This window comes from Anopheles merus, chromosome 3R (assembly GCF_017562075.2).
Source record: "Anopheles merus strain MAF chromosome 3R, AmerM5.1, whole genome shotgun sequence".
NCBI lineage: Eukaryota > Metazoa > Arthropoda > Insecta > Diptera > Culicidae > Anopheles > Anopheles merus.
Genome location: NC_054084.1, coordinates 6,399,943 through 6,423,730, shown reverse-complemented (window position 1 = coordinate 6,423,730; position 23,788 = coordinate 6,399,943). Strand labels below are relative to the sequence as shown.

Here is a 23,788-nt window from a genome sequence, read left to right as displayed (position 1 = left end):
GTCATCGTTAATTACTCGTTCTGTAATGATGGATGAAAGATGGCAGCGCTCAGCTTGAAGCATTGAAGCAGCAAGAAAGCAAGGATGCTTGGTAGCTCAATGATTAACCGAAAATCCGATAGCGTTATCAAGGGATATCTCGCATTGATTCGTCCGTTCACGCTGTATCTAGATTAAGTGCGCGCGCCCGAAGAAACAATGCGCACCTGGTAACGATGGATTATCGATTGCCTAATGACACCGGACGAACCGGGGTGATAGCCGGGACTCGAGCTCGCTTTCTTAATTGACCATTCTACATACGGATTGTGTTACCGTAGGGCGTTAACGGCGATGCATTTTCGATAGGTTCAGTGTGAACGGAGCAGTGTACCGAGTCGGTCTTCAGGAGGAGGTAGTCTTAAGGTAAGAATACAACAGCATAGCAGCATTCAGCCGATGCACCACGTGTTAATGTAGTGTGGTATATTAGAATGTGATCCTTGGAAGAATGTGAATGTGAATGTGAATGTCGTGAGACATCTGTGAAATAGTGTTGATTTGTTGCGAAAGTATAAGTGGATTTAGTGCCTACAAGTGAAGAAACCCGCGTTATCCAAATGCCCAAAATCCTCTCAAAAACTATTATCAACAGATATGTTGTGAAATTTTCCCAAACGTCCTTCCGACACATCGAAAATAATTTCCCGATATTGTCGTCACATAATTCTTTCATAATCCATCATCATCCCTTTACGGCCCGTTTGGACCTTATCTATCGATTGGTGGTTGTATATATGTTTAATCTCTTCCACCCCCTCTCCGACATATATTTTTACCGTTCCAAACAATGTGAATATAGCTAATCACCTGTCTGATGGTCGCCTGATAACAGTCACTCTCCTGCCCGAATTCCCGCCCGTGTGTATATCGGAGGTTTAGTAGCTTCCGATAAGCGCCGTACAAAAAGCACGAACATTGTGTTGCCCCAAAACAACGACCAACGATGGGCGGCTGCTGCTCCAACTGGTCACCGACGGGCAAACGGCTCTGTGCGCTCGGCAGCACGACCGCGCTGTGCGTGTTTGCCCTCGCGCTCGGTCTGGTGTGGCCCGCGCTAATATGGCAGATTGCGAAGCGCGAGTTCGTGCTGGAACCCGGCACCGAGGTGTACAAGAACTGGATTGAGCCACCGATCGACACCTACCTGGAGCTGTACCTGTGGAACTGGACGAACGCGGACGCGTACCTGACGGAGAAGCCGCACCTGGAGCAGCTCGGGCCGTACACATTCCGGGAGGTTCACGAGCGCGTCAATCTCAAGTGGAACGATAACGACACGCTGACGTTCCAGCAGCGCCGCATCTGGCACCACGTGCCGGAGCTGTCGGCCGGTGACTACGAGACGGACCGTGTCGTTACCATCAATCCGGTACTTCTGGTAAGTGGGGGGTTGACACACTTCACCTTTGAACAGCGGCACTTAGTGGAGATCCTTCGCCTTTTGCAGACCGTTGGATACGCGCTGCGCAATGAGCCGGTATTCCTGTTCTACGTCGATGGCATCATCATGCAGAACGATTTGGCCACCACGCCCTTTTACGATGTGCTGGTACGTGAGATGATATTCGAAGGGTACGATGACAAGCTGCTGACGAATCTGCTCGCCCTGCTCGAATTGCTGCCGGAGGAATCGCGGCCACCGATCGATCTACCGCCGTACGATCGATTCGGTTGGTTTTTCGGGCGCAATGGTAGCGAAACGTACGACGGCACGTTCACGATCGGTACGGGCAAGGATAGCGTGTACAATACCGGCGTGATGCGGCTTTGGAACGGTGCGAACGCGACCGACTACTATCGGGGCGAGTGCGGCCGGATCCGTGGCACGACCGGGGAAGTTTGGCCGCCGTGGGGCCGCACGCTCACTGGCACGCCGCCAAGCGTGAGCGTGTTTGCGCCGGACGTGTGCAGCTCGGTCACGCTGCAGTACGCCGAGGAGATGGAGCGGTACGGCATCGATGGGTTGCGCTGGATCGGGACGGACCGGGTGTTCGACAATGGGCTGCACTATCCGGAGACGGAGTGTCAGTGTACCGCGGAGGATGTGGCCGACTGTCCGCTGCTGGACAATGGGGCGATGGACGTTTCGAGGTGCAAGTTCGGTGCACCGGCGACGGTTTCGTTTCCCCACTTTTATCTAGCGAACAAGAGCTATCTGGAGGGGATTAGTGGAATGGAGCCGAACGAGAAGGAGCATCGGTTCGAGATGGAGCTGGAACCGTACACGGGCGTGCCGTTGGGTGTGCGGGCCCAGCTGCAGGTCAATCTGGACGTGAAGCAGTACGGCATGACGTAAGCGTTTCTGTGTAAAATCATTGCAGGGAGTTGTTTGTAATGCGGCTCTCTCATCTCTCTGTTCCAGATTGCTGAAGGGCATACCGGAGGTGATGCTGCCGGTGCTATGGTTCCGGCAAACGGCGAGCCTGACCGAGGAGTTGGCGGACGATATTAAGGTAAGCGGAGACACTTTTCCGACCATTTCACTGACCAACTAATGCGCCATTTTGTGTCCTTTGCCGTAGCTAATCCTGGTACTTCCCGATATCGGTGTTTACGTCGCATATGCACTGGGTGCGCTTGGAATAATCGGTCTAGTACTTGCGGTGTACTTCTCCGTCACAAGATGGAAGCTACAAAGTCCACCACAACCGGTAGAAGCTAAGACGGCACTGTAGATTAACTAATAAGCACTTTTGGGAATAAAATTTCTGCCGGAAGTTGTTCTTCCTGTCCGAACAACACTAAACTTGTCATCGCTTTGGCATATCTCACGATCTAGTAAGCATGTGTGTATATACACCTTGGCCCGCCAAATGTCAGTGAAGCAACTCAACGTCAACATCAGTTTGCAGTGATACAGTGATAATAATAGTAAGTTCGATCTTTATTAGAATACCTGTGTTGCTCGTATTAAAAACAAAATCTAACCAGCGCGGGAAGGAAGCAAAAGAGTGCTCCGCCATCCTTAGGCACCGATGCACTGGTTGTACGCGGCCGCAATGGCAGCGAAATCGGCGGCAGCCGCGTTGGCGGTGCTGCTCGTGCATGTCGCCACATCGTTGGCCGTGTTGGCCACATCCACCACCTCGCCCGTCTTGATGTTGGCCACATCGAGCGCCACGTTCGTAATGTAGGCCGGTGCGTTCGGCACGGTCGCGGTCTGGCAGAGCGTGGACGGGAAGAGCGACGCAATGCACACGCTGACGCTGGCCGTCGAGGTGCGGACACGGGTGACGGCCGAGTTGACGACCGCGATCGTGTTGCCGACCAGGATGTTCACCACGTTGGTCGCGTCCACTACGCACCCACCGAGCGCGGTCGTGTAGAACACGTCCGTGCGCACGGCCAGCGGCAGGTAGGTCTGGGAGCAGTTCACGATGGTCGCGTTCGTGCTGGCCAGGTTGGCCACGATCGGTCCGATCACGGCGGACGCGTTGCCGGAGATGGAAGCGTTCGCCGAGGCGACGGCATTCAGCGTCACCGTGTTCAGGACGGCCAGGCTCGACTGGAGCGTCGACACCAGGCTGGTCAGGTTGCTGATGGCCGTGTTGGCGGCGGCCGTCACGCTTGCCTTCGTCTGGCCGGCGAACAGGTTCAGCACGCTGTTGAGCGAGGTCAGCGCGTTGTTGATGTTGGTGATGCCCTGCGTCAGGGCGGCATTGGTCGCCGGGGCAACGTTCGCGATGATGTTGTTGAACGAACCGATCGCCGAGTTCAGCACGTTGTTGGCGTTGTTCAGGGCGGCGTTAACGGTCGCGTTGACGGCGGCAATACCGGCTGCGGTGTACGGGACGGCTGCGTTCGCAGCAAGCGCTCCACTGACCTGTGCGGCCGCGGACAGCTGCAGCGGGATGTTGGCGGTAGTGTACAGCACGTTGGCCGCATCGCCGAGGAAGGTCGCGATCGAGCTGATACCGTTCGGGCCGAGCGCACCGAGCAGGGTGGTGGCCGTGCCGGGGTTAGCGGTGGCATTGTTGATCGCCTGGATCGCGGTGGCCAGATCGGCGTTGAGCGTGCTCGTGAGGTTGCCCAGCGCGGCAGCAACGGTCGAGTTGCCGAACACGGACGAGGCGGCGCTGACGGCCGAATTGACGGCGGTGGCCACGTTGTTCAGCGCGTTGACGACGATCTGGCCGTTGGCTGCGGTCGGTGCTCCCGACAGTCCGGAACCGATGGTGTTCAGGTTGGTGGTGACACCGCCGAGCAGGCTGTTCAGCGTGTTCGTGATCGTGGACAGCGTGTTGGTCAGCAGCGTGCCCGCCGCCGTACCGATGTTGGTGACGGCCGTGTTCAGCGCGTTCAGCGTCGAGGAGACCACATTGTTCACGAGGTTCAGTATCGGCAGGTTCGTGCTGATCGTCCCACTGCCGGCCACACCGATGCTGCCGATGTTAAGGCTTCCGCTCAGGGTGCCCGAGGTGCCGGAGATCAATGAGGTAGCGACGTTGTTTAGCAGTCCCAGAAAGCTGTTTGTCACCGTTCCAAGAAGGCTGAGTTGCGGTGCCGCCTAGGACAGCAGAAATAGCAAGAATTCCAAACGTATCGTTGGTTTCCTGTTCCGTGACTCTAATCTTCACTCATCTTCACTTACCTGGGCGGAGACCAGCAAAGCGCAAAGCAGGAAGGCCTTCTTCCACAGCATCGCGATTGAGGTGTTTTGTTCGGGAGTGTGATGGGCTGGATGAGCCAACGAAAGCACTACTTTGAAAACTGTACCACACTACCCGGTCGGGCAGGTACTTTTATACCGGCTGTGTGCCCGTTTCCGAAGACTCCTGAAAGCAGGACAATCCCAGCCATTGTGCCGGCGGTAGAATGCGCGAAAAACGTTCAGAAAACACAGACCGATCCCGTGTTGGCCCCATTTGTCTGGCACGTGCAAACGTCTCCGCAAAGAAGCATCGAGAACTGTTATGATCACCGTGCAAGATCGCCTGCGTGAAAAACTAGCTATGTTTGTCCATCCCAGGTTGTGCCCCCCCTCCCCCCTCTTCGTCGCCGTGCCCTTATTTTTCATACCCTCCCTGTGTGGAGCAAACCATGTGTTGTTGTTGATTGATAAGAAGGGAGCGTAGGTTCTCGATCTTGGCATACACCTGCTAACCTGCGCGGGAAATTGAATTTGAATGTTCCTCAATGTTAACCATTGATTATGGTGATGATGGTTCTGGCAGCGTAGTACCATCGTAAGATAAGTTTGATAACAACACACAAAAGGGCGGGACGCGTTTTGGAAAGTAAGTACAACAATCATGGGTTCAAGCCCCAAAACGAATGTGCCGCTATACGTAGGACTGACTGACTATCCAGCTATATGAGGGGGGGGGGGCTTGAGGTAATCCAAAAGTAACTGAAAGCCAACCCCAAGCCAAGTGGTACAGACAGGCCTTGACCCCGACAACGGTTGTTGAGGCAAAAGTAGAAGAAGAAGAGTAGTCAAGCTCTTATTAGAGGTACAAGCAGGCCTTGATCGACCACGGTTGTTGCGGCAAAGACGAAGTAGAAGTTGCTTCCCAGCATGAGAAACTGGAACAGAATCGCAGATGTTTATCGATTTTATTTGTGACAATTGTTGCAATATCCTCTTTATTATCGATAAAGAGGATACAATGTTACCGATAAGGTTCTAAGGCGAAATTGATATATATTTTAGATATCGAATGAATTTAAAAGATGCAGATGCATCAAGGAACCTAACTCTTCTCTTAGGAAGTTCATGGATCTTGAGATATTCTAAGAAGAAAAACGGTCTGTGACGGTCTCTGATAAGAAAGCCAACATTCGTGGTTTTTGTTTGTGTAAATTGCTATTATTTAAGATGAACCAGATGTAAAATTGAGAAGGATTTAGCAAGAATCGTTTATCGTTGGAGAATGCTGAACATGAGAATTCATAAATCTTTATAGATTAATCTTTGGTTTGAAGAGTCACAAAGATCAAGCGACTTGAAATTGATTCATTTTGCTTCAAGATTCTCCAGATTCGTGCAGAAGATTAAACACACAAATCTTCATTAAAGATCCCGAGGCTGTCTCAATTTGGGATGTTTGCGCCACCATCAGGTATATCAAATGTATAACAAATCAATACTAATATCCATCAACCCATCGGTTTGGTATTATTTATTAGTTCGTCGAGTAAACTCGCACTCATACAGCTATTACGCCCCATTCTTTTATTCCTCTACTACTACACTACTGGTTGGTCGTTTGGCAGGTAGCCAGCAGCTGGTCTAGCTTGGCCGCCTTGGCCACCAGCCCGTGGTTCAGGATGGCCGCACAGCTCTCCACACGCTGCACCGTTGCCAAGCTCTCGAGATTGATCATTGCCACGACCAGCTTCGACTGGATACTTACATCCTTCATCAGGGCCTCGCTCAGCGCGACCGTCTAGAGGCGGAAAAGAAGAAGAAGAAAAAAGTTTGGAATAATCGAAATTGCACTTCTACTAGGTACTCACCTCAGAAAGACACGCCGCAATGCCAAGCTTGATCACCTTGGGCGAGGTGTTCGAGCCCAGATTAAGGCAGAAGTTGATGCGATTTGCGATGGTACGCGTCTGCTCGCGGATCACCATGTTGTACTCGCTGACGAACGAGTCCGTGTAGCCCGTGTTGGCGTAGTCGTTGAAGCACTTCTGCAGTCCGTCCCGCATGTTGTTCTCGAGGTTCGTGATGGCGCCACCATACTTGGAGTTACAGTTGCTAGCGAACGCGCCACCCCCGGACATGGTGGCGGCCAGACTGAACAGGGACTTATCAAACACCGGCACCAGCGCCTTTACGTTGGTCTGTACGAACGCTTCCGCACCGGTAAAGATCTGCGTCATCTGGCTCTGCATGCTGCTCTGGATGATGACTGAGTTGGACTGGATCGCGGTATTGGTGACACCGATCGAGATGTTCAGCTGCTGGGCCGCTTTGCTCGTATCCTGATCGAAGACGAAGCTGTTCACGCGCGACAGTGTGTTCCGGATGTCGGTCACACCCCAGCCGAACTCCCACGAGATCTTGCCCTGGTAGGAGGAAATGCGGCCCACCACCTGGTTGTAGTAATCCCTCTGCGTATTGTTGACCGAGTTCAACGCATTGTTCAGATCGTTGCTGTAAGTGTTCAGAATGTTGCCCGACTGCTCAAACGAGGAGCGAATCGAGCGAACGGTCGTGGTAAGACCCTTCTCCGCGGTCGTCACTACCGAAATGGCACCGGCCAGATTTAACAGCACGGCCTGGTTGATGTTTGCCTGTATGGTGGACTGCGTTAGCGGCTGGCCGGAGGCAAGCACCGCCGCCACACCCTTGTACAGCTGGTCCAGATAGTTGGAGATGTCCGTCATCGAAGTCTGGATCATCATCACCCAGGACGTGAGAGCGCCAGTGTTCTGGGAAGACGTGGACGTCTGGATGCTCTTGATCAGCGTGCTCGCCTGATCGAGCGAAGCGAATGCCCGATCCATGGTGGCGTTCATGCTGCCAAACATACAGGACGGTGCCGTCTGCCTGTTGCTCGACACGAACGAGATATTGCGCAGCACATCGTTCACGTTGACGGTGATGTTACCGACGAGGGAAATCAGTGCCTCGCCCGACACGATCAGGTTGGTGGCGCCGTTCAGCTTGGCAAGCTGGTAGCCACCGATCGCGCCCTGCAAATCGGACGTCGTGAACGATACCATACCGGCGGCCGATTGGATGTTGGGGTTATTGCTCGTAACAAACTCGATCGAAATGTCCAGTCCCAGATCCGGCGAACCATGCTAGAAGAAGAAGGCCAAGGGGCGAAGAAGAAACGAAAGATCACCAACTGCGCTTACTAGAACAGAACAGGACAGTCACGGCTCACGTACGCTCAAGCCACAGAGCAGCGGTATCAGCAGCACAGTACAAGCGCTCCACACTCCCATGGTGATGCAAGGGTAACTACGATACGGTAAACTTATTAGTATATCAAAGACGAAGTTTACGAACAGCGTGCGTTCGGTTCGACCACTTCTCGCGTACTCCGGCCGTGTCTGGCAGGGTGGATCTGTTCTAGTTTTTTGGACGGCAGCATGTTTACCGAATCTGGCCAAAGCACCATCTTTTCCATCTCTCTCCTCAATTCCCTTCCCCCCCCCCCCGCGCGCTTCAGCAACGAATCCTTTTCCAGGGCACTGCAACAGTGGCACAGACTGCCTTCGCAATCACATCTACTTACTGCATGTCTCTCGGTTTCGGATTCGGGGTTTCAGTTCAGTCTGCACCTAACCAGACGTTTAAATATTTGTACAACCTGGAAATATGCCGTGCTTTGGCTGGGGACACATTTTGGATGTGAGAGAAATAAAAGAGGCACAAATTTCGAGCTAAATGTGTATGGCAACAGACATGCTTAAAATATGATATTTAATAATAGTTACCAAATATTTTTTTAGCAAAATGTTTGATGTGAGTTTTGCAAAAGTCGGGCAGTTTGAAATCAACCCTACTAAACTCTCGTCTGAATCTATTTATCCAAGTTAGACGATAATTGCGTTAGTAATTGCTCGGAAAACATTTACCATAACTAATCTTCCGATGAATCTAATGCGGATTGAAAGTGTATGCTGGCGGTTAGCATCATCGTACAGCTGGACCAATATTTACTGATGATTGGACCATATACTATTATGGGATATATTCCCTCTCCCTCGCTATTCCAACTAAAACGCTATCCCTGAGCAACTTCAAATCTGCGAAGTGGTGATGTTTGTTTATACGCCAGCAACTATGAAGTTCCCAGTTCGTTTTGTAAGAATACGCTTGCTCCAATATTTGCCAATATCAAGCAATACTAGGAAGAATGAGTCGCCGACACTCATTTGTCTGTTGTGGCTCAATTCTTTGAATAGTTTGAACAATTGCATCCAGCCTGAGTACTGTAAATCGGTAAAACAAAACACACTTGAAGATAAAACTCTCTGGTCAGGTTCAGTTACATGAAACACTAGTCACTAGAGTCGTTCAAAATTAAATTAATTGCTTTTTTTGCAACAAAAAAAAAAAGATAATTCCAAGGCGGTCCCATTGGTTCGGACGAATGGGCACGTTGGCCCCTAAATTGATTGATCATGGTGTCGATGCCCATTTAATGGGACCAGGCAGTAGACGAACAAAATGCTCAATTTTTCAAATTGTCTCTGTGTTAGAAGATTCAAAATTTCAGGTTTTTCTCTTGAAGCTTGAATAACGCCCGGGCAATGTGGATTGCAATAACACATCCAAGGTCCTGCTGGTGGTAGGTAAACAACCCGATTGCAGTACCACTTGAACAAACTGGTTGGCGGTATGTTGCAAAATGTATGACGCAGGCAAAAATAATAAAAAAGAGCTCCCTCTAATCGTGAAGGATAGGACGTTGGAAAGGACAACGCAACTTTGTGGTTGACCTTATTTTAATTTGTTTTTTTGTACTATTGAAGATACCTTGAGATGCACCTGGTCAGTTGCTAACCAGGCTGTTTGCTGTTGGCGACTCTTTCGTATGGTTCTGGCCTCAGGCGATCTATTTTTGGTTGGCTGGGCGCCAGGCCACTGTTGGATATCTTATATGGACCGATTCTTATTAGCAAACCAAGCAAGTCTAAGGGCCGATTCTTATTAGGAAACAAAACAACTCTAATAGAATCGTAAGGCAGGGCTCGAGCATCCGACATCGTTATGGCAGATAAGAAGAAGATTTATACAATTCCGCAATCACTGTAATATTCAACGTTAATTCCATTCCTTGCAAAAGACATATGAAGGCACCGACAAGCATCATGTAGGAGATTTCTTTCCTCTTTGTAAACTGAACAATATTTGGATATTTTTTACTCTTTTTCCTATTTCTTATCGACATATAAAACAACAAAGAAGAAACATATATTTCAGCTGCTTCCGTTGCAAACACTGCTGCTGCTATTGGTTGTGGCTGCCCCTCTCCATTACTGGCCAGTAGATAGACACGTGTTAAGCGATGGTACAATTCCCTCCGCCATTGCCGTGTACGTTTTGGCGACCTGGTTGATGCAGGTCTTGACCCGATTGTTCGATGCCACCACCTCCAGCTGCATCATCGTGTTGATCAGTGTGAACTGCTGTGCGATCGTCGCCTCGTAAATCGGGCCCACGTAGATCGAGATCTGGAATGAATATACCGTTGTCATTGGACAAGTCCGCCTTTCAATCGCCCAACCACACACGTACCCCCTTGTAACAGGCATTGATTTCAGCCTGCACTTCCTCCCGGGATGAGGGTGAGCCGAGACTGGCGCAGGAGCGCACATGGTTGCCCAGAGCCCGATAGTTTTGCTTAATGAGCGTCACGAAGTTGTTGATGATCCAGGACACTCGGCCCTGCTCGTTGTTTTCGTCGTTCAGACAGTCCTGGAAACGATCGCCCGCCTGGTTGACCGAGTCCTGGGCCGTGTTCGAGAACCGCGAACGGCAGGTGGACAGAAACGGGGAGGACGAGCTGGTGATGATGCTAAAGTACTGTGACTGTGCCGTGCTGAATGCGCTGAACGTCGCACTGACGGACGCTTGCATTTTGGTGTTCATACACGGCCCAACCGACGTGAAGCTGGCGGACACTGTGATCGATGCCGACGAGCTCGCCTGCAAAGTGGAACTCGATTTCTGCAGCACGTCCAGCGCGAGCAGCGCATTCTGGCTGATGCTTTCGCTCGTCAGGAACTGGGTGATCGTTTCCGAGGAACTCTTCAGATGGAACGACATATCGTTGCGCAGGCTGACGAACTTGTTCGAGTAATCGTTCACCTTGTTCACGATGTTGTTGGAGAACGAGACGAGCGTGGAGTTTATCGAGCTGCGCTTGCTGACGATCGCGTTGTCCAGCTGGGCGGATGCATCTTGCAGCTGGAAGTGAATTTGAAAAGGAGAGAGCACAATAGAGAGAGATTCAACAAGATGCACTAATCTAGCAGCCTCGACACCATCACTGTTCACTCACGTTGATGACAAGCACTGCCAACGATAGGGCAAACCAGAGCAGAGAACGGCGCGTCATGATTAGGAACTACAGTGTCGTGCGTAATATCTCCTCTCGGTCGAAATGATGATAGGCGACTAAATCCATCCAACAGTCTGTCGGCAAGGGTAGTAGAAAATCTGGCTAGCAAAACAGTTGACACAACTTTCCGAAAAAGAAAGACAAGAGCACGAAACGCACAGACATCCACATGAGAACATTGATTGTTCAAACAAACTGTATCTTCTTCACCGTCTTTGTTTGATTTGGAACGATCTGAAGATATTCCCGCATGCTGGAAGAGCTCGAAAGATGCGATAAATGTGTCTCTTTTCTACTATCAACCATTGATTCGGCTGAGAAGTGGTTGATTTTCATCTGGATTTTGGAATTAACTCGTACAAATGCTGTGATATGCAGAAAAGATCCGATCGAGCGCGAACGATGCATAGTTTAGCAAATCGCCACCAGAGAGCGTCAAGCAGCAAAGCCGTTGCTAAGACAACGCCACACTAGCCTAGCTGCACGTGACAGTTGACCGTGGTTAGTGATGTTCGTTGATTCGTTGAGATACCTCCTTTCGTGGGTAGAATTCCACCTGAAATTGTTGAAAATCACAAGTGAACCACTCAAACTTACATACTTCAGTAGTAAAACTGAGGATTTACCTGGGTGAGAGTGGTTGCTTTTCCCGAGGGAATCGAATTCAAGAACCCATCCTTTCATCGACCTTTTATCGCCTTCATCACCACTAATCCAGCCCCTTCTGTTCAACAAGCTCTTTCGCTTGTCAATCACCCTAATTCCTTACCAGCGCTTTGGCATCGCTCGTCCGAAGCAACCCACCGTTATCTATACAGTCTTTGAATTAACCGAGATATGGCCATACGACCTGCCCATCGGTCTATCGAAAATGATAGTAAAAGATTACACTATCAGCAATTTGCTGTGTCGGCGGAGACCTTACGGGAAGAGACAGAGCGAAGGCTTCATTTAATTAGCTGACCACCGACCGAATCGGTCGTGGTTTTCGCGGAAGAAAGTAAGAGTGATCTTGAGAAGTAGTCTAGGGGTTGTGCGTCACATGATGCAGTACACGGCAGTACTGCTCGCAGCTGGCCTGCTGCTTGTGGGCCATTCTTTCGCAGCACCGTACGAAGCAAAGCAGGCGTCGGAGGAGCTGAAAGATTTCACGTTCGATGAAATCATCCCGAACCAGTTCGGATTGCGAGGCTTCAACGGGACGTGGCTGTCCGGGGAGGAGTTGCTGTATCGGCAGGGTGGAGATTACGTAAAGCTGAACGTTAACACCGGGGACAGTGTGGTGGTGGTTACGACTGACGCTTTGGTAGGTTGGCGCTAGGCTTGTGGAGTGTGAAGAGGTTGTGAAGTTCAACAGCTGGGTTCACCTTTCTTACAGAGCCAGTTCCGGGGAGCTTCGATTCAGCTGATTAAGCCCGACTTCACCAAGGCCCTTGTCCGGTACGACGTTCGAACGGTAAGAAGAGAGCGAGAGAGAAAACAGGATCCCAATTTAATATGCAAACTCATCTCTTATCAATCTTACCTCTCGTCCGCAGGTGTTTAGACATTCATCTCTATCGAAGTACGCAATCTACGACACCTTAAGCGAGTAAGTAGATAACATTGTCGTCAATCGTAGCAACTCCACTTAAGCGTTTGATTGATGTTGCCCACCTCTCCAGCGCGGTGTACCACATTGCCAACCAGGAGGAGGTGTCCATCTGCATCCTCTCCCCGACCGGGCAGAGTCTCGCTTACGTCAAGGATAACAACGTGTACTACCGTGCCTCGCTGCTCGACCCCGTGGAACGTTCCCTCACTACCAACGGCGTGCCGGGCGTGATTTACAATGGCATCCCCGACTGGGTGTACGAGGAGGAAGTGTTCGGCACGGATGCAACGCTGTGGTTTTCGCCGAACGGGCGCCGCCTTGCCATGGCCAGCTTCGACGATCGGGAGGTGAAAGAGTTCACCTACCATCTGTACGGCTCGCCGGACGATACGGACAAGCAGTATCCGGAGGAGTTGCGCATTCGCTACCCGAAGGTGAACACCACCAACCCGACCGTACATCTGCAGGTGACGGATCTGTCCGCGAGTGACCTTACCTGGGTAGAACTACCGGCCCCCATTGCGACCGTTGGGGAGGATCACGTGCTCGGTACGGTGAACTGGGCCGGCGAAGATGTGCTCGGTGTCATCTGGACCAACCGGCGGCAGAATGTGGCAACGTTCCAGAAGTGTGCAGCCGTCAGTGGAACCTGCGCCGAGGCGGTAAGGTTTGACCGTCCGAACGGGTGGTACGATCTATACACGCCACGCTGCTACGGCCCTGACCGGTGCTTCCTGATGGGCGAAAACAACGGTTGGCGTGCTGTGATGGAACTTACCGGCGATGGATCGACAGCACCGATTCCGCGCACTCCGACCCAGTTTACCGTGTCCTCCATCAACGGGTACGACGAGACGACACAGTCCCTGTACTACACTGCTGTACCGGCAGCTCAGCCACACCACCGCCATGTGTACCGCAACGAAGAGTGTCTAACGTGCGGCCTAACGGACGAGCTGGAGGGTTCTTCGGTTGATTGCAACTTTGCAAGCGTTTCGTTCAGCGCGGACCTCTCCTACATGGCGGCGACCTGCTCCGGGCCGACACCTTCCTACACGCAGATCTATCGCACGGCCGACCGCCAGCTCGTTCTGGACTGGGAATGGAACATGGAGCGGCGCGAGCAGCTGAAGCAGTACAAGAAGGTTGCGGTACGCTTCCTGCGCGTTCCCGTCGGTGATGATGGGCAGTTTGAGGCATCGGTAAGGCTTTTCCTGCCGCCCGGGATTGACTTTGAGGAGGCGGGTACGGCCACCCGCAAGTACCCGATGGTGGTGAATGTGTATGCCGGTCCGGACTCGGTGCGTGTGACCGATAGCTTCAGCGTGGGCTTTGCGAACTACATGGCGACGACGAAGGGCGTCATCTACGCGCAGATCGATGGCCGGGGTACGGGCAACCAGGGCTATGAGTTCCTGTTCTCCATCAACAACCGGCTCGGAACGTACGAGATGGAGGATCAGATTGCGGTGGCACGGTATCTGCAGGAGCGGTACGCATTTATCGACCCCGAGCGCACAGGTATCTGGGGCTCGAGTTATGGTGGCTATGCGACCGCCATGACGCTGGAGAAGGATCACGAGCAGGTGTACCGGTGCGGTATCTCCGTTGCACCGGTCACTTCGTGGATGTTTTACGGTATGGATGGAGGAGGTGGGGGGGATTTGATGTTTGATGGATGCGTTTTTCTAATCAGAAGCCGCTCTTTGCCCACAGATTCCATCTACACCGAGCGCTACATGGGCCGCCCGACAAACAATAGTGCCGGGTACGATCGTAGCGATATCAGCAGCTTCACGGATGAGTTGAAAAATCATCTATTCCTATTGATTCACGGCACGGCGGACGATAACGTGCACTATCAACAATCGATGGTGTTTGTCCGTGCGCTGCTCGATCACGACATCGACTTTGAGCAGATGGTAAAACCAACACATTGGCGTCTATGTGGCGTTGCTTTACTCTCCCTCACTCACAATGGGGTATCCATTTTGCTTTATTCTTTCTTTCCGCAGAGCTATCCGGATGAGGCTCACTCGCTGTCGGGTGTTCAGCGCCATCTGTACCACACGATGGACCAGTTCTGGGATCGATGCTTTGCGTAGAATTCGAACATTTTGTAAGACCGTTCCGCTTCACGGTAAATGGAAACTAGTCTCTAGAAGTAGAGCGATGTCACGTTCGTGTGTTTTTGTATCCGAAAAGTCAAGATATCTACATCAAGGTGTGCATATGTAAGTGCTTCGGATCTATTTCGAATGTTTTGCAAAAAAAAGGCTGTAGAATCACCAAATTTCACTTTCGTTTAATAGTTTTACTTTATTTAGCATTTTTCTTGCCATCTTCTCCGTCTCCTTCCATTCCACTCCTTACGGTATGGCTTTCACATAGTCAACCGGGGTTGGCCGCTACCACCCACTACAGCAACCCTGCCGGAAGTGGATTGATTATTTTTCTTGTCGCTTCTCTTCTCCTGTTCTTTATAACTATCCTGTACTGTTAATTGATTCAGTGTGTCAGTGGGAACTTTTTTGTTGTATGTACTTTCTCTGTGTATTTGTGAGGGGTTGAGGACTTTGTGTCATAACTTTCATTTCCGTTCTCTCTGTCTCAGGTGCTTAAGAAGCGAAATTTCAAAATTGATTATTAAATCGATGAAGGGGGGGACATGTGTGTGGTTTTCTTTTTGCAATAGAGAGCGTATCTTTGTGTCTGTCTGTGTGTGTGTGTGTTTTGTGTAGGAGGTTTGCATCATTTGCCTCGCGGTACGCTAGCCTTATATTTATAATATATGTCAACCGGGGATTTAACGGGCGCGCGTTTAGCGTCCCGGCGCGCGCGGGAAGGAAGGAAAGATAAATGCAGTATAGCAAAATATGTGTGTATTTATTTTTGTTTTCTTTTCTTTGCTACGCTAACACGTCACGGGTGTACCCGGGTGTGTCCGCATCCGTCTCCTATCACATCGCGTGTTTGTTGTTGCATTACAAGCAGCAGAATTCATATGATATGCATTTGCAATTGTTTCTGTATTTCTGTGTTTTTTTTCTTCTTTTGTTTGGCCAAAGAATCAGTGCGAACCATGGCTTCGTTAGAACAGTAACAGAAGCGGCAAAAGGAAGCTAACGTAAAAGACCTGCTTTGGGGGGTTTTCTTTAGTGGCGGGGCATGGGCAGGAGTTTGGTCCACCGTTGTTTTTTGTTTACATACTCTATTGCAGGTTCGGTTGGCGAGAAGAAGCTCAAAATAATATGGCTCTGCTTTTGAGGAGGAAGCTTCAAACTTTCGTCATGTGTCTTCACATTAAGCTGCTGTTTTCCCCTCTTCTTCTCCGCTCTATCTGTGTGTCTGTGTGCGTCTGTGTGTGTGTGTGGAGTGTTTTGTTAATTCTAATCTTTGGCATAGCAATTGTTTGTTGCCGCATGTCTCAAGGTGTGGTGCATTCTTTACTTTTATGCTTTTGCAATCTGCGCCCGCCGCCGGGTGCCATTTACGGTAGCGGTGGTTTTCAAGTTGTGTGTGTATGTGTACTTTAAATGTACAATCTACTAACGGGGATGGCTTTTGGTGGCTTCTGGATGAAACGTAGCTTACGGTTTATTGAGTTTTGGTGATTTTGGTGAAGAATCCCGGACCAACAACTCCCTGCTTCAACCTGCTTGAACTATAATCATGCCATTTTGTTTTGTTTTTTGCTTCACAAGTGACCAAGTTTAAGCCCTAATGAATCCTGTGCTATGTCAGCAAAAAAGCGACATCTACTTTTTATAATTCCTTTTTGCACCTGCTACTACAGCAAATCCTAAATGTTCTCTCCTTCTCTCGTCTCAGCTACTTTACAGTCTTGCATCGGAGTATCTTTTTTTTTTTTGTTCAATGTCCACCATCCACCATTCCACTTTGTTTTGTGTTCGTTGCTGCTGTGCACAATCAATAATTCTGTTTCGCTCTCATCAATCCACTTTCAACTACAACTGTACAGTGTAAGGGTTGTGTTCTACGCTTCTCTTACTGCCACAACCTAAGCCTTTCCCCGTGTGTAAACCCCTGCCGCCCTTCTTTTCTCGGCCGCCATCAGCCAAGCGTTCCATCCACACTAAATATTTTAGTATAAACGGGCTCGGAAAAAAGCTTGTAAAAGCGTGCAGTAAAAGATTTATTCACTTTGTTTTGTTTTCGGTGCACAATTGTTAAACGTGGCTGCCCACATATATCAAGGTAATGGCGCTATTAGCAATCTGCTTCTATTTGTTCGTTATTTTCCACAAAAAAAAAAAAAAAAAAACAAATCATCTTCTTAGTCTCTCGTGTTGATGAGCGAATCAATGAATGAATGTGAATTAATGACGTCCCAGATGCACTGTACTCCGCTAAATCACAAATGTAGCCTAAAAACATCGCTTCCGGAAGTTATCCTATTTTTGAATGTTTGAATCCTAACGGGCTTTTCTCTTCGGTGTCGTCGTTCAAGCACGCGCGTACTCTACACACCATTCCTAGTGTTTCACCATCTTAGCTTTGGAGGCGCTGTGCCGGTGTTGTGCGGACGATGGTGGTTTCGGTGTCACTCAGCTGATGACCACCCGCCCCCCAGAAAAAAGGTTAAATAAACGAATTTGCAATTTCCTCTCAATTCGAAACACGCACTTTTATAACACGCTTAAAACTGAAACATAACATAATGACGTGTCACAGAGAAAACAATTGTTCTAACCGAGCAAAAGAGGGGCGATGATATATATGGCGCGCGAGCTCGCGATCTTGGCGAATGATTGTGGAAAGCGGAAACATGATGAGGAGCAATGTGTGTGGCTCAGCCGGTGTATGGCCTGTGGTAGGCCGTGGCATTCCCACTCGCTTCAACAAGCACTTCTCATGCAAAACAACGCACCAACCAAGTGTAGGTGTAGTGTATCAGGCCGTGCATGCTTCCGTTTTGGCCACAACAGTGCCCCCCTCTCCCAGTTTGTTGGCGAAGAGATGATGCTGGGTGTGGTGTGGAAGGGTCTTTGGGATGCTTAGGGCACGATACACACTCTCACACACACACACTCTTACAGTTCGGCCAGTTCCTTACTCTCTAGATCAAGGCGCTGTTTTCTCTTGTTGCGGTACCGCATGATGACCGCAAACACGATGCCATTAACAACAAATAGGCCCGCGATGATGAGCGAGGGAATGAGAATATCTGTGGAAAAGACAGAGAGAGTGAGCGGTGCGTGCGTGAAAGTGTAGTTCATTAGTGAGCCTGCATTTCCATAGCAACGCGGCTGGGGAGGAAGAAAGATGAGTCAAACACCTACCGTAAACAGTGTCCGCCTGCTTATCCGACATGTTGTCACTATCGCCGTATCTGCGCTTCTGCTCGTAATGTGACACAAGACCGCTGCCTTCGGTAGCTCTTTTTTCTAAAAATAAACACCAAAATAAGCAATGATCATTCAGTAAGGAAAGGAGGGATGCACTATGGCGGGGGGTGTTGTCTTGAGTAACACGTAACACGGCAGTCAAAATAAATAACGATTTGTATCGGGTGGGGCGACATTCCGAGTGTTGCGTTGCGTTCGGCGTGCCGGTCGTTTGGTTTTGTTTGATCTTTATAAACTCTCTCACCCGAACGCGGACTATGGCTGCAGTGCACTAATGGGTGGGACGGATCAAACGCTATGCTGCTCCGGGCAGCTTCGTATTACAAACTGAAGTGTGTTGTCTGTGCCTTGCTTTCGGACACTTCATGCAATCAACCCCACGGTCAATCGGACAACGATAACGAATGACCAGCCTATTGGCGCAATGCCTGACATGGTAGCTAGCAGCCAGCGGCAAGAGATAATGCTTCTCGACAAAGAAATATATTATCATTTAGCCAAGTTGGCTCGCTACGTACTGGGAGAGGAGAGGGATGTTGTGTGCGTGAGCGCATTGGATTTGTTGATAGGGAAGTTGATTATGTTGCCGCCATAGTTCAAGTGCAGCGCGTGCTGGAATTCACACGATTGAACGATTCGTCACACTCTTCCACACCGAATCGGTACAATCGCCATAGAGTAAGCCCATCACCAATACCAGCTTAGTGGAATGAATTTCGTTCCCTTATGGGGGTCTAAATTAGACCTTCGGCCCCACTCACGCCCCACCTTTCCCCTAGATGCCCAAGGGGTCGGCACACGACCCGAACCGATTGGTGTGTTGGTGTGAATGACGATACATCTCGCAATTGGTGGAGAGTTGAGTTGTCTAGAGCGGGAAGCAGGAGGCAAACGGTTGACGTCTTGGCGTGTTCGATTTTTCGCACGTGGCCGCCGGTAGCGACTGTTGCTCACCGGTCTGGTCGTGTGATGTAAATGATTGTGTTAAAAATTTCAAACGCTGCTATTTACTAAACATTTAACGACCGTTTTTGTGTGGTGTTTGCTTCGCTCGAACGTGTCAATCAGGGACGACGGGGGTTATATTTATCCACATGGACATTGCGACATAACAGAACCCCGTTGTAACATGAAAGTAGCTTTCCGTTTCAGAAAAAATACTAAACTCTACATGATTATTTACCACAATCAGAGTTTTAACTAATAAACGCAACAGTTTTGGAAGATTAAATGAATGAAATAGTGAAATATTTAGCCTTTTTGAATCGTTATGTTTCTTTGAATTCTCAACACACTTCAAGCACGTGTGTAGGGCGTTTAATCCAAAGGCATATGGGATACGTGACTAATGGGCCCTTTCCCTTGCTCCATTTTCGGGTAATTCTAATTTTAACTGGAGCACCACGCAACCAAATACCCTTCACGCACCAAATACTTCGTGTCGTGTGAAGGGGGCCACACATAACTGAAACGCAGTTGCATTTGGAAGAAAATGGAAGCGAATAAAGTTTAGACCTCCCTAAAAAAAGACGAAACATTAGACGTGGGATTAACAGTTGTTGTTTTTTTAGCGAATGATTTTAAACAATTTTAAAAGTGCATTGGCCTTTGATTGGACGGCGCTGCCATGCATGACTACCTTTCGCCACGTGTAGTCTGTCTGTCTTTCTTGTGTATAAAGTAATTTCCTTTTTAACTTTGTATACTTCATCAAATTATTACACACAGTTCTTTGTCACACCACAGACACACGCAGCAAACAACAAACGCGTCATGGAAACGTAAAGAATGTGCATCCATTGACCTTTCTATGAACTCCCTTTTCCAATGCACACGCACACACAAAGAAAGACACCAGCTGCTACCCGTGTATGCAGTTCCCGTAACTGTTGCAACTTACCTATGCAGGCCGGAAGGGGTCGGTGCCAGGTGTGCTTCGCTGTGCAGATCAGCTCGCGGACGGTTTCGCCACTGTCGGGAAAGACGTGCAACGGATCACAGACGTACTTGACGCGATGTTCGGTTCTTCGCACGAGCCGCATATGCCCGGGCGTGGGTGATGGTAGTTCGCAGCCCAGCGCTGGTAATAGAGAGACAAAACAAGGTTTTACAAGACGACGGTTTACACGCGCGTTGCAAGAGCGCACACCAAAACTAACGTAAACAACCCCGACGGGCTGCGATGTACGTCAGATTGAACTTAACGAAAGCGTCAACTTTGCAACGAAATTAAAACTGAACGAAACATTTCACGTGGAAACGTGGGATGAAATATTTCAACCGGCGCGTTTGAAATGTGAAATTCAAATTAACGGCACAGTTTTTTTAAACTAAAATTATTCTTTTTGATCACTCTTCGTTGAAATATAACAATTTTATGTTTCTTTATGACAAAAAAAAGATAAATAATTCCACACTTTTCCTCCTTCTGCCGCTACTCACCTGTGTAATGTATCAGGACACCCCGCTTGGGATAGATCACTTTGGTTGTCGTTCGCACAGAAACCTTCGCAGCGCAAATTCAGTTCGGCCGTAAGCAGCCAGACAGCAGGAGCAAAAGCGAACAAAGAAAAGGATAATTTAGTGCCTTACAGCAAACAACACTACCGAGCGGGGGCTGGCTGCCACCGCGCCTGTAACATAATTAATCATACTTTCGGTCCATTCGTGTACCCACCTCTAGGCGTTCCTGTATGCTGACGATCTCGATCGGACGGCTGCTCTCGGTGCAGCTGTGAAAGAGCGTCTGGTTCGTGTTGAGATCGACTACTTGCAGATAATCTCGACACTCTTCGTCGTCTGCCCGTACCGTTCGTCCGGATGTGGAGCAAAGGGAAGAGAAGAAAATAAAGTTCGTTGCATTAAAAGCTTCTATAGCCTACACGAGAAACCGAGAGGAGGAGAGAGCAGCTTATCGAGCCAATATTGCCTTTTCGGATCCTTTTTTTTTTGTAGTTGCCTTTCCTTTGTGGCTCGATTGATTTATCTTAACTTACAGCGTAATGCTAGGTCCAGCACGGTCAGCTTAATCCTTTGATGCACTCCAGCGTAGAGCGTCCACCGGCAGGTACTGTCCCCGATGTAGTACTTCGGATAGCTCGGCGTCATCAGGAAGCCCTGGCGCAGTGGATGCTTCAGCAATGTCCGCTGCACGCTGCAAAAAGAGCCGAGCACAATGGGCGGGATGATAAAAAGCGTTCCCTCGCTTCGAAGTTTCGAACGACCCGCCACACCCGATTGTGGGCCACTTTTGTTCGATTATCGATCGAACTTTGCCACTTACCTCATGTACTTTTTGTGTGACTTGTCGAGCCGCCGTCGTCCATTCGCATCATAGGTCCTGGTACCGCCCCTTCCCCGATATCGCCCCTCATCAGCATCAGCCTCATCGTCGTCATCGAAATCGTCCTCCTCCTCCTCCTCGTCCTCCTCTTCGTCATAGTTACCACCGAGCGGCGGGAACGGGCCCTGACTCTCACCAAACTCTTGCCGCACCGTTTCCTGTATCGTCTGGAACGTGCGATTGTTGAAGCTGAACGGTGGAGGTGGAGTGCTTTCGTCCACTCCAGCAGCCAAGTTGGTCCGATTTTCTTCCGCCGATTCGGGCAAATCCAACCGATCGACGTCCCAATGTCCGAGCGTAGTTTCCACGCTTACCGGTACGGTCGCTGGTGACGGTGTGGTGGTGCTGCTGCCGCCGCCGGATGCAGCTGTCATGGATGAAGTAGTGACCGCTGGTCGCGTTGGCGTTATCAAACCAATTACGCTGATATCATCTTCCGGCCGTGCGCTCGCCAAGCCCTCGATGCCGGGCTCCAGCAGCTCGTTGTCATAAATTTCGATGTCCTTCGTCGGGGCGGGCAGCACCACGATGTCTAGCGTCTCCGTCAGTTCGGTCGTTGCAGTGGCGGCAGAGTTCACCGTCGGCTGGTTCGGCTCGGCCTTTCTTCTGCCGCCTTCGCTATCGACGATTTCGTTCTCGCTATCGTCCACCACGACCTCGACGTCCTTCTTGAAGTAGTACTCGTTGCCAATCTGCTTGATGTCCTCCACCACGTCCAGATTGGAGGGTAGAATTTTCAGTACTCGAAAGTCCTTAAACGACAGAAAGGGAAACAGAGTGCACATTAGCATCGGGAAGGCTTTGCAGGAAATGAATGGCCATGACCCTCTGGAGCCCACACCAAGCCGGACGATGCGATGCGATGGAATGCGTTCTGCTTCTTTTATTTATAGAGCGACATTTGTTTTATCTGTCACCCATCCAGTGCGTGCGTGCCAGTGCTTTTTTCCGTTGGATGGCCCCAATTCCTAGTGCTTTTTTTGCACACAAACAAAAGGTCAAGAGTGATGGAGAAAATTAAAACAGCCAACCATTCCCGATGGAATTGTTGCGTGTTTTCAGACCATTTGCTTGGGAGTTTTAGGACATAACTGAACAACTTTAGCTGTGTGTAAAGTGTGTTTTTCAACGGCAAATGGGTTTCACCTTTAGTACTAAGTAACTAGAAACAAAAGAACATTTTGCAACAAAATTAAAATCTCGTGCGTGTGATTGATCGCGACCGCCCTATAAAAAAAAAAAACATTTCCAAATAAACCCAAAAAAAGACATCACCCCACTCCTCTTCTCTCCAGGCACAGTTCCAACAAACTCCCCCTCTCATGTACAATATCTCACACAATTCACAAGCGCAAACAAAAACCATCTGTATTTTACAACCAGTGCTGTGCGCAATGCCATGATCGAACAGAACCCGGGGTGTGGAATGATCTGAATAAAACGGCCTCTAGGCCATTCTGATAAACCCAGTGCCGTGCTTTGTCGACCGATCATCCAACTCCACAGTTTTGTGCCGCGTGTGTCTCCGTGATGAAGTTCCTGCTGCTTGCACTGTCCGTGTTCATGCTGGTGGTAAGCTGCAGTACCGTTCAACAAACCTTTACAGTCACAGTGGTGCTACTATAATCGGCCATTCTTTCCTCCCGTCTAGACTGCCAGCACGGCACAGTCCTCCAAACCGGCCGCTGTCGTACAGATGCAGATGACGGTCGGTAAGCTGCTGATGCTGGTGCGAGATCTTTCCGTCGCCAACAATGCCTTCGCGAAGGACACCGAAGATCAGGCGGCGCTAAACACTCTCTACACCACCTCGGAAGATCTGTACCAACTGCTGCCAGTGTTTGGCACGTCGAGCACCTCCACGCTGCCGCTGGTCACGCGGGAAAGGGTGAACAGAGCGATAACCAGCTTTAAGGACGCTCTCACTAACTGGGAAACAGCCATGGATGAGCGCTCCGCCCCGAATCTACTGAGCACGTTCAAGGCGGTTGAGAATGCGTTCCTGAGTTATGGTGCAGTTGTTTTCTCGCTGTAAGATATTGCAGATGACTTTGTGTAAAAATTATAATAAATGCACTAGATTAAGTTTAGTGCAGTTGTAAAAAGACTATGTCATGGGCATATTGGTACACATTCTTTGGAACAACAGTGCGTGTAGTACATAGCGTCTGAACTGAAGCTGCAAACAGCATGTGGAACAACCTGTGTCAACAGACTGTTCCACCACAGTGATACAGTGTCGGCGTATAGCTGAAGATCTTCCAGGGGATCTAGGGAGATCGCTACACAGTGCACAATGGAATAGTTAGAAGAGTTCGGGGAAAGAATTAGCAAACCAACACCAATGTCATATATCCATTTTCGCAATGTGTACACAATTGTAGCATTGATTGTTTAAACACGTGCACAC

General features: G+C 49.7%; 7 protein-coding genes across 7 annotated transcripts in view; 3 read left to right on the top strand and 4 right to left on the bottom strand.

Annotated features, from left to right (window-relative positions):
* Nucleotides 1-271: 271 nt before the first annotated feature.
* LOC121597419 (protein croquemort-like) lies at nt 272-2,789 on the top strand. Its single transcript, XM_041923152.1, has 5 exons — nt 272-405; nt 842-1,420; nt 1,490-2,334; nt 2,405-2,495; nt 2,565-2,789. Exons 2-5 carry the CDS (start codon nt 986-988, stop codon nt 2,715-2,717), a joined length of 1,524 nt encoding a protein of 507 aa, XP_041779086.1. The 5' UTR covers nt 272-405; nt 842-985; the 3' UTR covers nt 2,718-2,789.
* Nucleotides 2,790-2,897: 108 nt separating this feature from the next.
* On the bottom strand, nt 2,898-4,775 carry LOC121597418 (extracellular matrix-binding protein EbhA-like). The gene is made up of 2 exons (XM_041923151.1): nt 4,634-4,775; nt 2,898-4,549 (listed from the first exon to the last, which is right to left on the bottom strand). The coding sequence occupies exons 1-2, from the start codon at nt 4,682-4,684 to the stop codon at nt 3,008-3,010; spliced, it is 1,593 nt and encodes a 530-aa protein (XP_041779085.1). The 5' UTR covers nt 4,685-4,775; the 3' UTR covers nt 2,898-3,007.
* A 1,354-nt stretch (nt 4,776-6,129) lies between these two features.
* LOC121597470 lies at nt 6,130-8,090 on the bottom strand. Its single transcript, XM_041923247.1, has 3 exons — nt 7,888-8,090; nt 6,502-7,797; nt 6,130-6,431 (listed from the first exon to the last, which is right to left on the bottom strand). Exons 1-3 carry the CDS (start codon nt 7,942-7,944, stop codon nt 6,237-6,239), a joined length of 1,548 nt encoding a protein of 515 aa, XP_041779181.1. The 5' UTR covers nt 7,945-8,090; the 3' UTR covers nt 6,130-6,236.
* A 1,810-nt stretch (nt 8,091-9,900) lies between these two features.
* On the bottom strand, nt 9,901-11,185 carry LOC121596250. The gene is made up of 3 exons (XM_041921021.1): nt 11,013-11,185; nt 10,247-10,918; nt 9,901-10,182 (listed from the first exon to the last, which is right to left on the bottom strand). Exons 1-3 carry the CDS (start codon nt 11,067-11,069, stop codon nt 9,985-9,987), a joined length of 927 nt encoding a protein of 308 aa, XP_041776955.1. The 5' UTR covers nt 11,070-11,185; the 3' UTR covers nt 9,901-9,984.
* Nucleotides 11,186-12,007: 822 nt separating this feature from the next.
* On the top strand, nt 12,008-14,830 carry LOC121596237 (venom dipeptidyl peptidase 4). The gene is made up of 6 exons (XM_041921001.1): nt 12,008-12,378; nt 12,451-12,528; nt 12,611-12,663; nt 12,737-14,304; nt 14,383-14,588; nt 14,682-14,830. Exons 1-6 carry the CDS (start codon nt 12,115-12,117, stop codon nt 14,769-14,771), a joined length of 2,259 nt encoding a protein of 752 aa, XP_041776935.1. The 5' UTR covers nt 12,008-12,114; the 3' UTR covers nt 14,772-14,830.
* Nucleotides 14,831-16,924: 2,094 nt separating this feature from the next.
* LOC121596236 overlaps nt 16,925-23,788 on the bottom strand; it is a 69,931-nt gene continuing 63,067 nt past the window's right edge. The window contains exons 6-12 of the mRNA XM_041921000.1: nt 21,319-22,130; nt 21,032-21,189; nt 20,713-20,834; nt 20,478-20,541; nt 19,936-20,115; nt 17,970-18,074; nt 16,925-17,854 (exon numbers count right to left, since the gene is read on the bottom strand). Coding sequence (XP_041776934.1) covers nt 17,721-17,854; nt 17,970-18,074; nt 19,936-20,115; nt 20,478-20,541; nt 20,713-20,834; nt 21,032-21,189; nt 21,319-22,130 — 1,575 coding nt within the window. The 3' untranslated portion in view covers nt 16,925-17,720. The remainder of the gene's footprint in view (nt 17,855-17,969; nt 18,075-19,935; nt 20,116-20,477; nt 20,542-20,712; nt 20,835-21,031; nt 21,190-21,318; nt 22,131-23,788) is intronic.
* LOC121596251 lies at nt 22,823-23,485 on the top strand. The gene is made up of 2 exons (XM_041921022.1): nt 22,823-22,950; nt 23,030-23,485. The coding sequence occupies exons 1-2, from the start codon at nt 22,909-22,911 to the stop codon at nt 23,411-23,413; spliced, it is 426 nt and encodes a 141-aa protein (XP_041776956.1). The 5' UTR covers nt 22,823-22,908; the 3' UTR covers nt 23,414-23,485.